Source organism: Bombus pyrosoma, linkage group LG1, assembly GCF_014825855.1.
Source record: "Bombus pyrosoma isolate SC7728 linkage group LG1, ASM1482585v1, whole genome shotgun sequence".
NCBI lineage: Eukaryota > Metazoa > Arthropoda > Insecta > Hymenoptera > Apidae > Bombus > Bombus pyrosoma.
The window spans coordinates 11008908-11022375 of record NC_057770.1 but is presented as its reverse complement, the minus strand read 5'-3'; the positions used below and the strand labels follow the sequence as shown (position 1 = coordinate 11022375).

General features: G+C 36.2%; 1 protein-coding gene across 8 annotated transcripts in view; it reads right to left on the bottom strand.

Annotated features, from left to right (window-relative positions):
• Positions 1-13468, bottom strand: part of LOC122565560 (glutamate receptor ionotropic, kainate 2) — a 290846-nt gene that overhangs the window by 21367 nt on the left and 256011 nt on the right. For 7 of the 8 annotated variants that reach the window (XR_006316322.1, XM_043725807.1, XM_043749063.1 and 4 more), the window contains exons 8-10: positions 9441-9461; positions 8233-8385; positions 2569-2790 (exon numbers count right to left, since the gene is read on the bottom strand). Coding sequence is in view for 7 of the 8 variants with exons in the window: in XM_043725807.1 (XP_043581742.1) it covers positions 2569-2790; positions 8233-8385; positions 9441-9461 (396 nt within the window). In the remaining variant the exon portion in view is untranslated. The remainder of the gene's footprint in view (positions 1-2568; positions 2791-8232; positions 8386-9440; positions 9462-13468) is intronic. The other variant, XM_043722858.1, reaches the window with a different exon arrangement.

Genomic DNA, 13468 nt, shown 5'->3' with positions numbered 1-13468 from the left:
AAAACATTCTGACAGCATTCCATGTCGAGTACTACGAAAATGTCAATAAAACACGAGGTAATAAAGCACAACGTGAACATGTTTGGATATTTACAAATACGGATATGAACAGCCTGTTGACTGTGCACAGCAACGAAACGCAATGCATATGTGAAACTATTGCACTTAACCTAACCATATTTCGACGAGTAATAAAAATTCTAGAGTCACACAAGCTTCTTTCGGACCCCAACACTGCTTAATTCACAGAGCTGTGATTTGCGGCGAGCAAGAGATTGAATATGCAAGCGCGTGTTCGCAATTGAAATGGTTGCACTCTCGTGTCGACAGGACTTCTTTCTTTCTTCAAAAAGGAAGCTCGTTTGATGGAACGCGAGGAACAGATGATAACCTCTGCACGTGCAGAGAGATGAAAACTCGCGGAGTTATTTGGTGATTGCACGAATGGGTGGCTGGGAGCTCCGCGAGTTTAGAATTCCGCGTGTCGCTCGCGAAATGACGCGTTTACGCGAAACGCGGTAACTAAATACCGGCACTGACGTGGAATTTCGTAGAAGCTTCCTCGAAATTGATGTTGCGGACGTACGTGGTCGATTCTTGAAAAACTTCGAGGCGAGTTTCTGGAGGAAAATTTGATCGTAATCGTATTTCGTAACTCTTGCGAAGTTCATTTATTAAAGTTGTGGACTTGCTACGAAATATTTATATATGTACATATTTTGTATTTTGTGTTTTTTGTTGAAGAAAATAAAAACGAATAATTGGAGATAATAAATTACTTTGGAGATATGTAGTTACGTTAGTTGGAAGTTTGAATGAAGATCTATACTTAAAATGGAAATTTTACTTCGTAAAAAAATGATGTACGCGATTGTACAAGTAAAAGGGAAACGATGTACAAAAATAACTCATCTTAATAATCTAATAATCTAAATTATCTTATTACAAATTGTCATATTCAAAAAAAAATATATATAGATTAATTTATCAAGAATATTTTATTAATTAACTCAAAATCAGTGTTCTATAATATTAGGACTTAGATGAAAAAATATTATTTTCGTTTTTAATTTTGTTTCTATAAGAAGTCTCATCGTATCCACTCGTATAGATAGGGTACTTTCGATTCTATACAGTATACACGTAGATGAATATAATTTTCAAATGTTTAATGCAACGAAAAAAGAGCGGAAAATTTCATCGTTTCAGGAGGCTAGAACAAAATTGCACGTTTAACAGTCCTTAATAATTTATCGTTCTCTAATACCACTTCTGTCAACAAGAGGATAGCTTTTAACTCGCAGAAACTGGAGCGTAACTTTCAAGAGCGTAACAAATTAACGTAGTCCACTATTCAAGCACGTCGACGAATAATCCGATTAATTTCGTCGTAAATACAGGGTGCTTAGACGTTTAAAGACGCCCGGCGTTAGATTGTTTAAGTTTCCAGCGGCTCGGTGTCTCGTCGGATGCGCGAAGAGCACCCTTATCTCGACTACCGCAAAACTCAACCCAATTCAACTCTGTCGGACTTCTTCCAAAGGAAGACAACTTTCTTAGCCAGTTAATACATTCACGAGCACTGCATTACTTGTCGTCGCAATTATCGCGAGAATAAGTGACACGGTCGGCTGGTTCGTCATGAAAACTTCAATTAAATCGCGTATACCTTCGCCGTTTCCGGTTTCCTTCTGGTTTCCTTCGTCGTGGCAAAAAGTAGTACCGAGAGGTGGCGGTAATACTAGGGAAAAGAGACAGGGAGTCAAAGAGAGAAGGAAAGCTAACGAATTGGCGAAGGCGACGAAGGAAAAAGGAAAAGGAAGTGCGTCCACTTCCGCGCGGCGTTCGTTGAACTTCGTTTCTGTTTCCTTTTCATTCAGGAAAAACAAACAGTCAGGATTTTAACGATACACAAATGATTTACGTGGCAGTGGAATGCTGAAACACCGAGGAAAAGAACAATTTTTTAAATTCAGATGAGAGAACCGGCGCAGATGGAGGTCGGACCAGGAGATTTGAGGGAAATCACTTTACTTGATTAAAACGAGGATGAAATGTCCTGGTTACTTTGAAAAGTTGACTCGAGGATTAGAAATTCCGTGTGTGTGAACGTGGGATACGATCTCTTTTTTCCTGTTCGTTTAAACATGTTCACGTTGATGTAAACGAGTGTTCCCCAGATTTTAGAAAATGTATGATAATGACGTAAGAAAATGATCTTAGGTAATACAGCTTTTTAATTAGCGAATGGGTAATTAATTTAGGTATGATTTTAAAATTCCTGCTTTAAAGGAACGAGAACGTCATGTCAGCTTCGTAGATTTATCCGTAACCTAGATTTCATCTTGCAGCATTGGGGAAAAAATTTCGCAACTTCTATTCGTGTAATAAATTTTAAATATTATTTGCAATATATTAACGTATACGCGCTGAGAACAATTTTCTATATATTCTAAGAAGAATTCATTATCTTAATGGAATATATTTCGTTTAATTAATTTCTAATAGTTACACTTCGTAATAATCGTGAAAATCTTAAAACAGTGAGTATCTTTTATAACCACTTACCAGTATAGTTGTTACAATGAAAGTTTTGTTCTGAAGATTCTCCACGATTTGAGTGTACTCTTCCTTGTAACTCCTTGTAAAATTTATACCCTTGGTGCTGTTCCAGGTTCCTATCTTCTTCAGCCCCTCCTTGTTGTTAAGTTCGATGATATCTAAAATGAAGTCTGAGCGAAATCCTTGGTGATCGAACTTGATAATTCCTGTCAGCCCCGTCATTTCGACCTAGAAACAAATATTAAATACTCTTGAAAATTTTCGAAGGAAAACAAAGATGATACTCGTAGACAACATTTATTAACTGCTATTCTCATCCTGTAGGTAATACGATTTTTCTGAGAGCTGGATTTACATATAAAGTGTGGCGGCACTCGACAGCACAAATACCGCCATTTCGACACTAATTAAAACTGGACGACGATTGCGCAGTGGTTAGCGACATAGGTTACGAACGTTCGGAACCCGGGTTTGAATCCCGTCGCCCGTAGTCCGATATTTTTCTTCTACGATACATAAATGGGAAGAAAATACGACAATACCTCAGCAGCGACATCTACCGCCAGGAGCTATTACAATTAGCACAACATAACCGCCTCAAAAGTAAAGGTTTTATGAAAAAGGAAAGGCACGAATCAAAAACTTATTAATTAACTACAATTTGGAATTACCCGCTACCTACTTTTTCTCGCACTCAGCAGGACAATTTTCTTTACAACTAAGTTACATTAAAATACCTCTCCTTAACCACCACGTGAAAATTAACAAACATAGACTTAACATATTTCTGCGCGTAGCATTTGTTTATAATCGTAGTTATTATTTCAACTTCTTCAAGATATTATAATTACTATCGAAAAATACTTCCAAAAAATTTGATTTTCCTCATATCTCTCTATATATATGTACACAAACAAATTAACTAATTTTGATACACTCCCAGTCCACATTCCAGCCCTTTGGAGCCATCTAATTTCCCAGTCTACGAAGGCAAACGGTATTCAATATTTACAAATGGGGGAAATTCGAAATGTTAGAGTGGAGACGACTGGTTGATCGAGCGGACGCAATATGAACCGCACATTTGCGTAACTGAGCTAGCCGGCGTAATTAAACACGAAATTCTGGGTGACTAGCTCTAATCAGTGGATCACGAGCATATCGCGCGATTAAACTCAGCCCCGCGATCGACGCGTGAAACGATCCACGTGAACCCATCTTCCTTCTTGTTTTTGCTTCTGATTATTCCTATCAAATCGAAAATTTCCCCCTACAACTGGAAAAATATTCAAGATCTGTTCATGCGAATCATCGCATAATGAAACTGTGATCGAGTCGCAACGAGGATTTCCAATAAATTTTAGCGTTGAATCGAGCCGCGTAGCCAGAGGAAAATTAGCGGAAAGTTGCCATTACCTGCATAATTACCAAGGCAGCCTTGATACGAAATTTTCGGCGGCAAATTGCGTTCGCTCGTGTTTCGCGTTCGAAAGCGCCGCCTGTTCCCGGTTACGCGCCGTGTAATTAGTAGAATTGAAGGCAGAACTGCGATATGAGTCAACCAACCTGATGAGAAGTGTTTTTCTATTCAACAAATATTATTATCGCTTCACACCGAAATCGAGATCGTGCGATATTCACACGGTTACGTTTGCGAATTCATGTTTCATCAATGATAACACTAACGGCAGACATCGTTAGCAGATGCAAATATTGAAAAAAATAAAATAAACATAAGAGGAAATATCCAGATATCCAAGGAAGAGATACAGTTATTGCAGCCACGACTCGTTATTGATCCGGTTGATATTTGAGGTAATCGAATTTTCTGTTTACGGTGCTAATTGTTGCAACGTTATATATATCTTATTCATTACTCTTTATATTGTTCCATTGTTCCTTTTGTACCATATTTAGAAGAATAATGGTAGTTTCATTATTTCCCTCTGTGTTATATCCTGAAAATTTTCTGCAATATAGATTTATGCCAATTATATTTGTATTGGATAAAAAAGAATTGCGTTAAAAAAGGATTTGCACAGGAAGAATCCCTTTATGCGCACAGACATTTTCAATTTTCATTTTATTGTGTCCCAATTAAAACTGCTTGTTAAACAACAACGTTAAAACTTCAAACGATGTTATCTTGAGATGGTTTTAAAAGAAGTACTCGTAGCCCACTCGAACATGAATCGTGCTAACTACTCGATCGAGAGAACTTTTTTTTCAAATACTAATGTTTTAAACGATTAGAAAACGAATTTCAATGATATTCAAAACACCCAATGTTTGTTGCTCGAGTGTTGCATGGTACTTGTATATTCTTGTAGCGGTCTAAGCTCGTTAAAGCTCGTTCACTAAATGATGACTGCTTCTAAGGCTCTTCTATCTTTTCGGCTTCGATCATTCATTAATATCTTCACTCAACTTGAGAAATAAACAATCTGTCCTCTACCGAACAAATCGTACTGCTATTAACTGCTTACGGCAAGGTACTTTAATTACATAATTCTTAGAAACTCATTTAGAATGGTTCGATATAATATTTACATTAGGAATAACTACTTTCTTCGTAATACGCTGCCGAACATGATATTAGGATATATATTCTATATATCCACGTTATATATTTGAATATCGTATATTTTTTATTAATATTTCCCAAGACCATATTTTTTCATTCTTCAACATCGCTAACTTATGTACGCTTCTTAACACGTCAACTTAACCATTAATACCCTAATAAAATGGAAATAGATACAATAGTTATCCAAAAATAGCAAATATTGTCCTTCGTATTATAAACGTTGTAGAATAGCAAAAATAACACGGAGAAAACTAATTATCTAAAAATAATTCTCCCTTCTACCAAGCGCCAAACCTAAAACCCCAATACTCCGCTTCTAATATTCCAAAGGGAATAATCTCCATCTCCCTATTAATAATCCTGTCAGCACTTCCTACGAAGGTAGAACCAGAATCCACTGTCTTAAACTGCAGGTCACTAGGTCGACTTCAACTTCGCCTAACCGCATTCGTGGTCGTCGCGGACGTCATCGTGGATTCACGGTCACAAAACCGCGAACTATAATTTGTCAATGGGAGTGACGGCTTCGTTTAACTCGGGAGGTAACTTTCCATTGTTCAGTGAACAATCGGGAACCATGGAAAGATCGTGTTGTCCGCGTGCGGTATGAAGGCGCACAGTTCCCGCAGACATTTGCATTTGCACATGACGGCACTCGTGGCGCTCGTTAATAAGCAGAGAATCCCAAACAGAGAGAAACAGTCCGATTAAGCATATCGTTATAATGGCTTATTACATTGGCTGGACGGCCGATCGATGGCCATAATTCCACGAAATTAATTTCCCCCTTCTGCATGATACGTTCCCGATAAACCTACTAACCTACCTATCTCTCTCGACCTCTCGTGGTCTCTTCATCCTCTCTCTGTCTCTTTATCTGCGTTTGCAGCGATAGAAACACCACAACTGGCTGCAAGATGCCTATCGACAACGGAACATTGTCGCATCTGTTACACGGGACGTTTTTGTCGTGGTGAGCTCGCTTTCGAACGATTTGCGCCACTGACAAACCTCTAATTACGCGTCCGCGCAATTAGGCTGCTTGTACGCGGCGTTACTATCCTATTTTGCATATTTCGTATCAATACCGCTTATTTATCTGCGGTTAGTTTAAGTAGGCAGAAGCGTAGGTCGCACGAACTCTTCGTCTGATTGTGCAGCTGTGCAGAAATGCATTTTTTGGGAAATAGTTGCGAGGACGTTGCGGTTGGTTGGTTTTAGATCGTGTGGCTGATAACGCAGGCTGTATTGGTTTCTGTGTAGGGATAGGAAATGGTGAATATTATGAGGTATAGGGAACGGGTGAATTGGTGGAAGATTTTTAATGTTTGCGGTGAGGTTTGATTTGGATTCCTTTTAGATTGATTGGTGGGAATTAATCTTGATTTAATCTCTTACCTTTGTAAACATTTTGAATGTAGAAAAATGGCAATAAAAAAATTCAAAAAAGATGTTTTAATGAAAAGTATTCGATTACTTTGAGATAAGATAGGAAATAACATGAATGAGATACGATGAAAAATAAATGAAAGGTTTTTAATGTTTGCGGTGTGGCTTTTCTTGGAATGGTTGGTTATTGAATTGATCTTGGGTTGATCTTGATTTACTAGTTTAGCATAGAAAAATAATAAAAAAAAAAAAACATTAAAAGACGTGCTTCAATGGAAATGTATTTGATTCAATGGAAATGAAAAATTCTATAGCTTAGCAAAAGTAGAAAAAGATCAATCACAGTGTTGAAAGTTTAGATTCGTTTAATGTATTAATCCAAGTGTGAAATCCATTTTATTTTATTATAAGAAATTTCGATTTACAATAAAGCACGAAACGTGAGATTAATGGATTTAATAGCTAATAAAATCCAAGTGAAAATCTCAATTTACACGGAAATGGCGTGAACGCGACAAATTATACAGCGTAATTATATAAAATTACTTAATTACATCGCGCATCGTAAATTGCTCGCAGTTTTGAAAATTTAAACTGGATTTCGTAATCCCGCGAGGCAATGTAGCGGTTTGAGGAGTGTTTTCGCAAATCCCATGAGAGACGAGGGAGAAAAAATTGCTGCAGCTACGAAAGCAGCAAGCTAACCCGATAATTTCCGCGTTCCACTGCAGAGAATTCCTTTCTTTCCCTTTACCAATTACGTCATAGGCCGACGTTCCCATCGGTATATCGAATTCCCGACGTCATCGTGACGCGAACATCGTTTCCTGAACGTTCGACTCGTTTTCAATTGGAGCTTTTCCAACGATATCGCGATAGGATTAAGGCTCCAATGGAATTTCCCCATCCGTTGTGACATCGTAAACCAGCTGGCTTTGTTTGAACATCTTCCTCGCGAACAATCGTACAAACACATGCTGGCTTCTTCTCAGGCGTACAAATGGAACGTGCGAAATAATATTTCCACGCGACAAGTTAAAGGTATTTTAACATTAACTATTATTTTCATTTTCATTTATTCCAGATTTATTATCGTATTGGTTGGTTAATCAAGCTTTTATTTTATTTTACTCATTATATTGCAAATTTTTATGTACATTTATGAAAAATTTTTAAATGGAATAATATAATAACATAGAATGCAGACAATATTGGAATATATATAAAATATTCGAGGCGGGGTATTATAACATATGTCTTATTTTAATCACTGAATTACGGATGTTTCTGCATTTATAGGAAAAACATAATATGCAAACATATGTATATGAAATATTCATGTTAAGGCACGTATTGTCATATTTAGTGGGTGGAACAAATCTTTATTTCATTTTCAGCTCTTGGATTACGCTCACAAATTATGAAATTTCATAAATCTCAGCAGAATATTGACCAAATTCTTTCAGATTATTTTTTAACTTTTAATTTTTAAATCTATCTTTATCCTCCGATATATCGTTTAACATTTGCCACTTTCTACAATTACAACTTCCTAAAATATAAGTCAATAAATACACTAAAATAATATCTAAGTGCGCATGCGAAGTTCATTCATAGCTTTTCATCTTTTATTTACATTCAATACGATGAGTATATCTATACATAATTTGCGATATTATAGCTCAAATACTCACGATTTTCATGTAGTTTATGAGGGAGTATCCGTGGGGCCAAGTGTCGGTGGACTCGCAGGAAAGCGGTTTGATGTCGATCTGTTGGGATGTATCCAAATCGTGCAGTGCTTTCGCAAATAAATGCACGGCGTCGTACATCAATGACGTTTCAGTCTACAAGATTCAGAGACAATAGCCAAACATATTACTCTCATAATAATTAATAAATCGTTCGAAAGAATTTTTGAAATAATTTTTACATAAAAATCCGTGTCACATAAATCAGATTACATTTTCGAAATATCGATTTCTGTGAAACGAGATTGCATTAAGCTAAAATTTTCTTTCATAACAAATAAATTGTATTATTATTTATATTATCTGTGTTAGAAAAAATGAGACAGCATTGTGAAGACGTTTACGATCTTGCAATAAATAATAGTAAACTCAATGTATTTAAATTTCTTGAATTGCGATCAAAATCTTCTGAAAGCATCATTCAACAAGTAACGTCCTTGCTTGTATCGTGACTACACTTTCTTCCCTTTGAGATATACAATATCTTCACAAGATTTTACGAGACAACATTCCTGGAGCCATTTAGCCGAAAATCAGGTCTGTTTCTCGCGTGTGTGGTATATGGTCGGATAGTTAAAGCAAAATTAAGTAATCTAATTAACATGGAAACTTCACACTGAGTTTTTGCAACCTGAGTTTTTGTGATTGAATTTATATACAACATGAGGCTTTTTCTTTAATGTAATTAAGCTAATATAAAATATTCAAAATATTTCTGAAAACTTGAAGGCATAATCGACATGGAATGACTGTGGAAATTCTTCGTAAATTTTATCAATGTAACAATAATCAAATTATTATTACTCGAAGGTAATCGCTTGGCAGCTTTATTATCTCCTCTTTATTAATAATTTACAGCCAGGAAACATCAAAGCACTCTGATTAATTATTATATAGCCGTAAACGCTGCAAGATTGCCAGTCTATATCTTAAAACACATATTATATTAAAAGTTTCAATTAACGTGAAAACACTTTGTACAAATTTTCTGGAAGTTCGTTTAAATTCACAGTATCTACCAATTATCGAAAATCGCAATCTCAAGAATTTAATTTCACAATTCCTTTAATTTCTTGGGAAAACTTTTTCTAATACTTTTAACATAACATATGGTTGCTCGTAATTTTAATCAGAGATTCGTCGTGACTTACCTTTATGCAAGTGAGGTTATTCTGTTCCAGGCGTGCATGAAACAAAAATATTCATTATTCGATTACAGATTCTTCGTGCAGTCATAAAATTACTATTCTAAAATTAATAATGATAGAGTGACATTAAACAAGTATATATATACAATGGAAGCTAAAAGAAGATTTAAAACATAAACAAAAGTAGGAAAATTTTATTGTTACAAACAGAAAATAATTTCAGTCTTATAAATATTTATGTCTAGTTATGTGTTTATCACTATACATTATGTTTTTCTTCGATTTCCTTACATGTTTTTCGAGCAATGCATTAATCATTGAACCTTTCTCAATGTACAGAAAAACGAAAAAAAAAAAAAAAAAGAAAAGCGAGTAACGATCAAAGCAACCAAATGACGATTACACTAACATAATCCAATTATTAAATACAAAAAGACAAGGTTCAATTTTATACGCAGATGTTCTAATGTCGCAATTACATTCAAATTGCACTTCAGGCGCCAGAAAACGGATACTTAGATGAAAACGTTTCGCGTTTTAAAATTAGCCAGTAGGTTCTACGTATTTTATTGTAAAAAGGAAAAGTCCACGTTCTATCGATTAGAATCGATCATAGTGTCGGAAATAAACGATTGCCGACGTTTCTTTATCGCAGACGTGATCGAAAATTAATTATCCCCCTCGCGACCGTAACCATGGGGAAAATACAGTAAATGAAAACGTTCACGTGCCGCGGTGGAAGGATCGTGAATCGAGGTGTAAGTACCGACAGACGACAAATAACAGGCATTTCCTATCTATACTTACTACAGTTGTCAATAGCAATATGCGCGTACCAATTTATCTGTAATTCAACGGATATACTGATCATTTGTAACGTGCACGCGATCCTAATTAATTATGATTTTGTTAAGTTCGTGTCGCTAGCAATCTAGTAAACTCGAAAATCGAAACGATGCCTTTGTGGAATCGACTTAATGTCAACTATTGTATAGAAATTCAGGATGAAATTTGTATTTGGTATAATGTATTAGGTTGGTCCATATGAAATATTGCTTTCTCAGATAAAACTATAACCATATACTACACACAGTTCCTTTAAAATATTTGATACACTTTCCCGAAGATTGATTAGGTTTCTTGGTATTTTTATTACAAGTCTTCTTTGAACTAATATGATTTATCAGTGTAAGAAATAAAAAAGTTCTTGAAATTGATCTGCTATTGTTTCTTCATCGACAGATTCCTTTACAATAATTTATGTACTTCATGTAACATTGTATATGTATATGCATATTACATCAATTGTAAAATATCTTCATATAATATATAATGCATGTGTAATGTTGAGGTTATTAGATGTATAATGAGAGAGACGCGTGGATAAATTATAAGGTAGAAAATATATTTGAGATACGGAAGTGAAAGAGATACAAAAGTTGAAATAATAATATGAGCTGGTCCAGATCCGCACGCTAGCAGTGTTACTCTATAACTGAAAAACCCTGAAGCCAACGTCGCCTTTCGACTGTTTATGGCCTGCCTTCGTCGCAGTCTTTTGTCTATGCGCTGTCAATGGCTTCAATGCTTTAGAAAGCTAAAAAGACCAGATGTAGAGTTTTCTTAAAGGCAGTGACCTTCAGCATGTAATATGAACAATCTTGAAGTATGTAGAATAGAGATAGTAATAAAAAAATAAGAATGAAGTAATTCAGGATATGAAGTTCACATAGACCCAGATGACTCCTAACAATTCATTTTTTCGTCCAAATATCTTTTGAATCGTTTCTTCTTAATGTTATTTTTTAATTTTTTAGAACATTTAACAGAAACGAATACAGATATTACAACTGCCACTTCCTTCCACGTTATCTTACGTATATAATTCTCTAAAAGCAAGTTATTTAAGTGGAAACGAGTCCAAGTTATCTAACTGTATCCGTATGAATACAAACTTGAAAGCCAGAATAATTGAATTCATGCTTAACGATAAATACAGAAAATTCGAAAACACTCGAAACATTAGAATGAAAGGGTTATAGAAACTGGTGTAACACTATTACAGAAATAGTAACATGGTTCTAGGATTGAACATTAAGGTAGTTCTTTGTATCGACACTATACATGCCAGCAGACGTAGCTCGACAGTCGTAAAAGAAATTCGCGGACCAGTTCGAGGGCAAATTGAATTTCGCGGGACAGAATGTAGCCAGGGTAACCGGTGAATCGCAAAAGGTTTCGCTATTCGTATCCTGCCACGGAAGCTTCCATGAATCGGCCAATAAAAAGAGACGACGAAATTTCAACTCGTCCGATTTTATCGAAACCACGCACGCATTCGAAGGCACGCGTGCTTATTATCGGATTCCATCTAGCCGAATCTTTCGGCTGCGCAAACCGTGATACGCGCCATCGAGGACCTATTCTCATTTCTTTTTTATCCATAGAACGATCTGAATTCCGGGGAACTATTTCCAGACCTGCTTCTACCTGATGCATTTTTCAATACAGTGCATATCTCGAACTATACTTTTCTATCGTACGCTTTTTTAACTAAAAAGAAGTTTTAGGGCAAAAAAAAAACAAAGATTATGAAGGAGGAAATATACCGTTCTATGTAAGGTTCGCCATTGTAGAAAATTATTTTGCAGCGCAGAAAATACGTGTTGTGTCGTCAATGTTCACACGTGTAGCTCGATATCAACGACTTTTAAAATAACAATATGGACTGTATGGTTGTTAAAGATATGTGTGATTACGAAGATAAGCGTAAGTTCAACATGTATCCATGTGGTATTTCTACCAAATTTAATGTCTGCTCAATTACGGTTATCATACTGTCAAGGTATGAAAAATGTTACATCCGCATCTTCGTCCTCTTTGTAAGGGAATAAGGTGTACGAAAAATTTATCCTCACAGGAGTGATTGAGCGCTGATTAATAAAGTATTACTGGTATACGAGTTACCTTTTACAAGTTTCTCTTCTAGTAAAATTGCATATAGAAAATCTGAAACTTTAAAAGTCTAAAATTAAATAGCAGAAAAGCCACGTTTGTGTCATAAACTCGGAATAAAACCAACTATTGCTACTGTGTTAACAAAAATTATTTCGCAACGCAGAAAACACGAACTTTTCTCTCGTAGTCGGGTGCTCCATCTTCGAAGCTGATTGCTAAGCAAGCCTCCGCCTCCTTCTAGCCGTGAGATTTCTTCTCTTTCGAACGCTCCTGAGATCGGTCACGTACCATCATTTACTCACATCCGCTCAATTTTCTTGCATCCATGTGCACGCGTATTTACATACTCGTCGCCGCTCGCCTAGCCAACGACTCGTACGGAATCGCTAATGCAACTCATGCTAGCCTTCGTTGCTCGTTTTCATCCAAGATCCCTAATGTTCCTTCCTTCTCCCTGCTCTAATTATTCTGCCTTCACTCTTTCTCCATTTCACGACTAACAACTTTCTGTTACCGTGTAATTGAGCTGAATTACGACGAACAATAAACGCGATTTCGTATTCGCTGAACCGTTCGCTACCTTTACTCGAAATCGAAATATTCCGTTCGACTCTCCGCTCCATGGAAATTACAGAGCTTTCCTGTTTCGTTTCTTTTTAGATTTTTTTTTAACTTTTCTACCTTCCTTTTAGGGTGGATTTTTCCCTGAAATAGAGAGGGCAGTGCGGAAAGAAGCTCTAGCGAAATAAATCGGGTTAATTGTACGTAGAGAGAATACAAATTTCACCGGGTACATTCTCCCCTGGTACTTTCTGTCTCGCTGTCACGGACTGGAACTCCCGGCCTGCTCTGGAACTTCTTCGAATGTTCAATGAATAAATCAGTTCAGTTATGAAGCACAGCTACCGGAGTAAGTTCGCTCGTGGTCTTCCACTTGAATATCTCTTTCGCGACTTTTACCACGTATAACGTGGTCCTCTTGATCACAATAATGAATGACCTGTTAGCTAGGGAAAATTATTTCCTACTTTCTCTAACGATGCATTTCAATATCGATATTTCGAAAACGTATC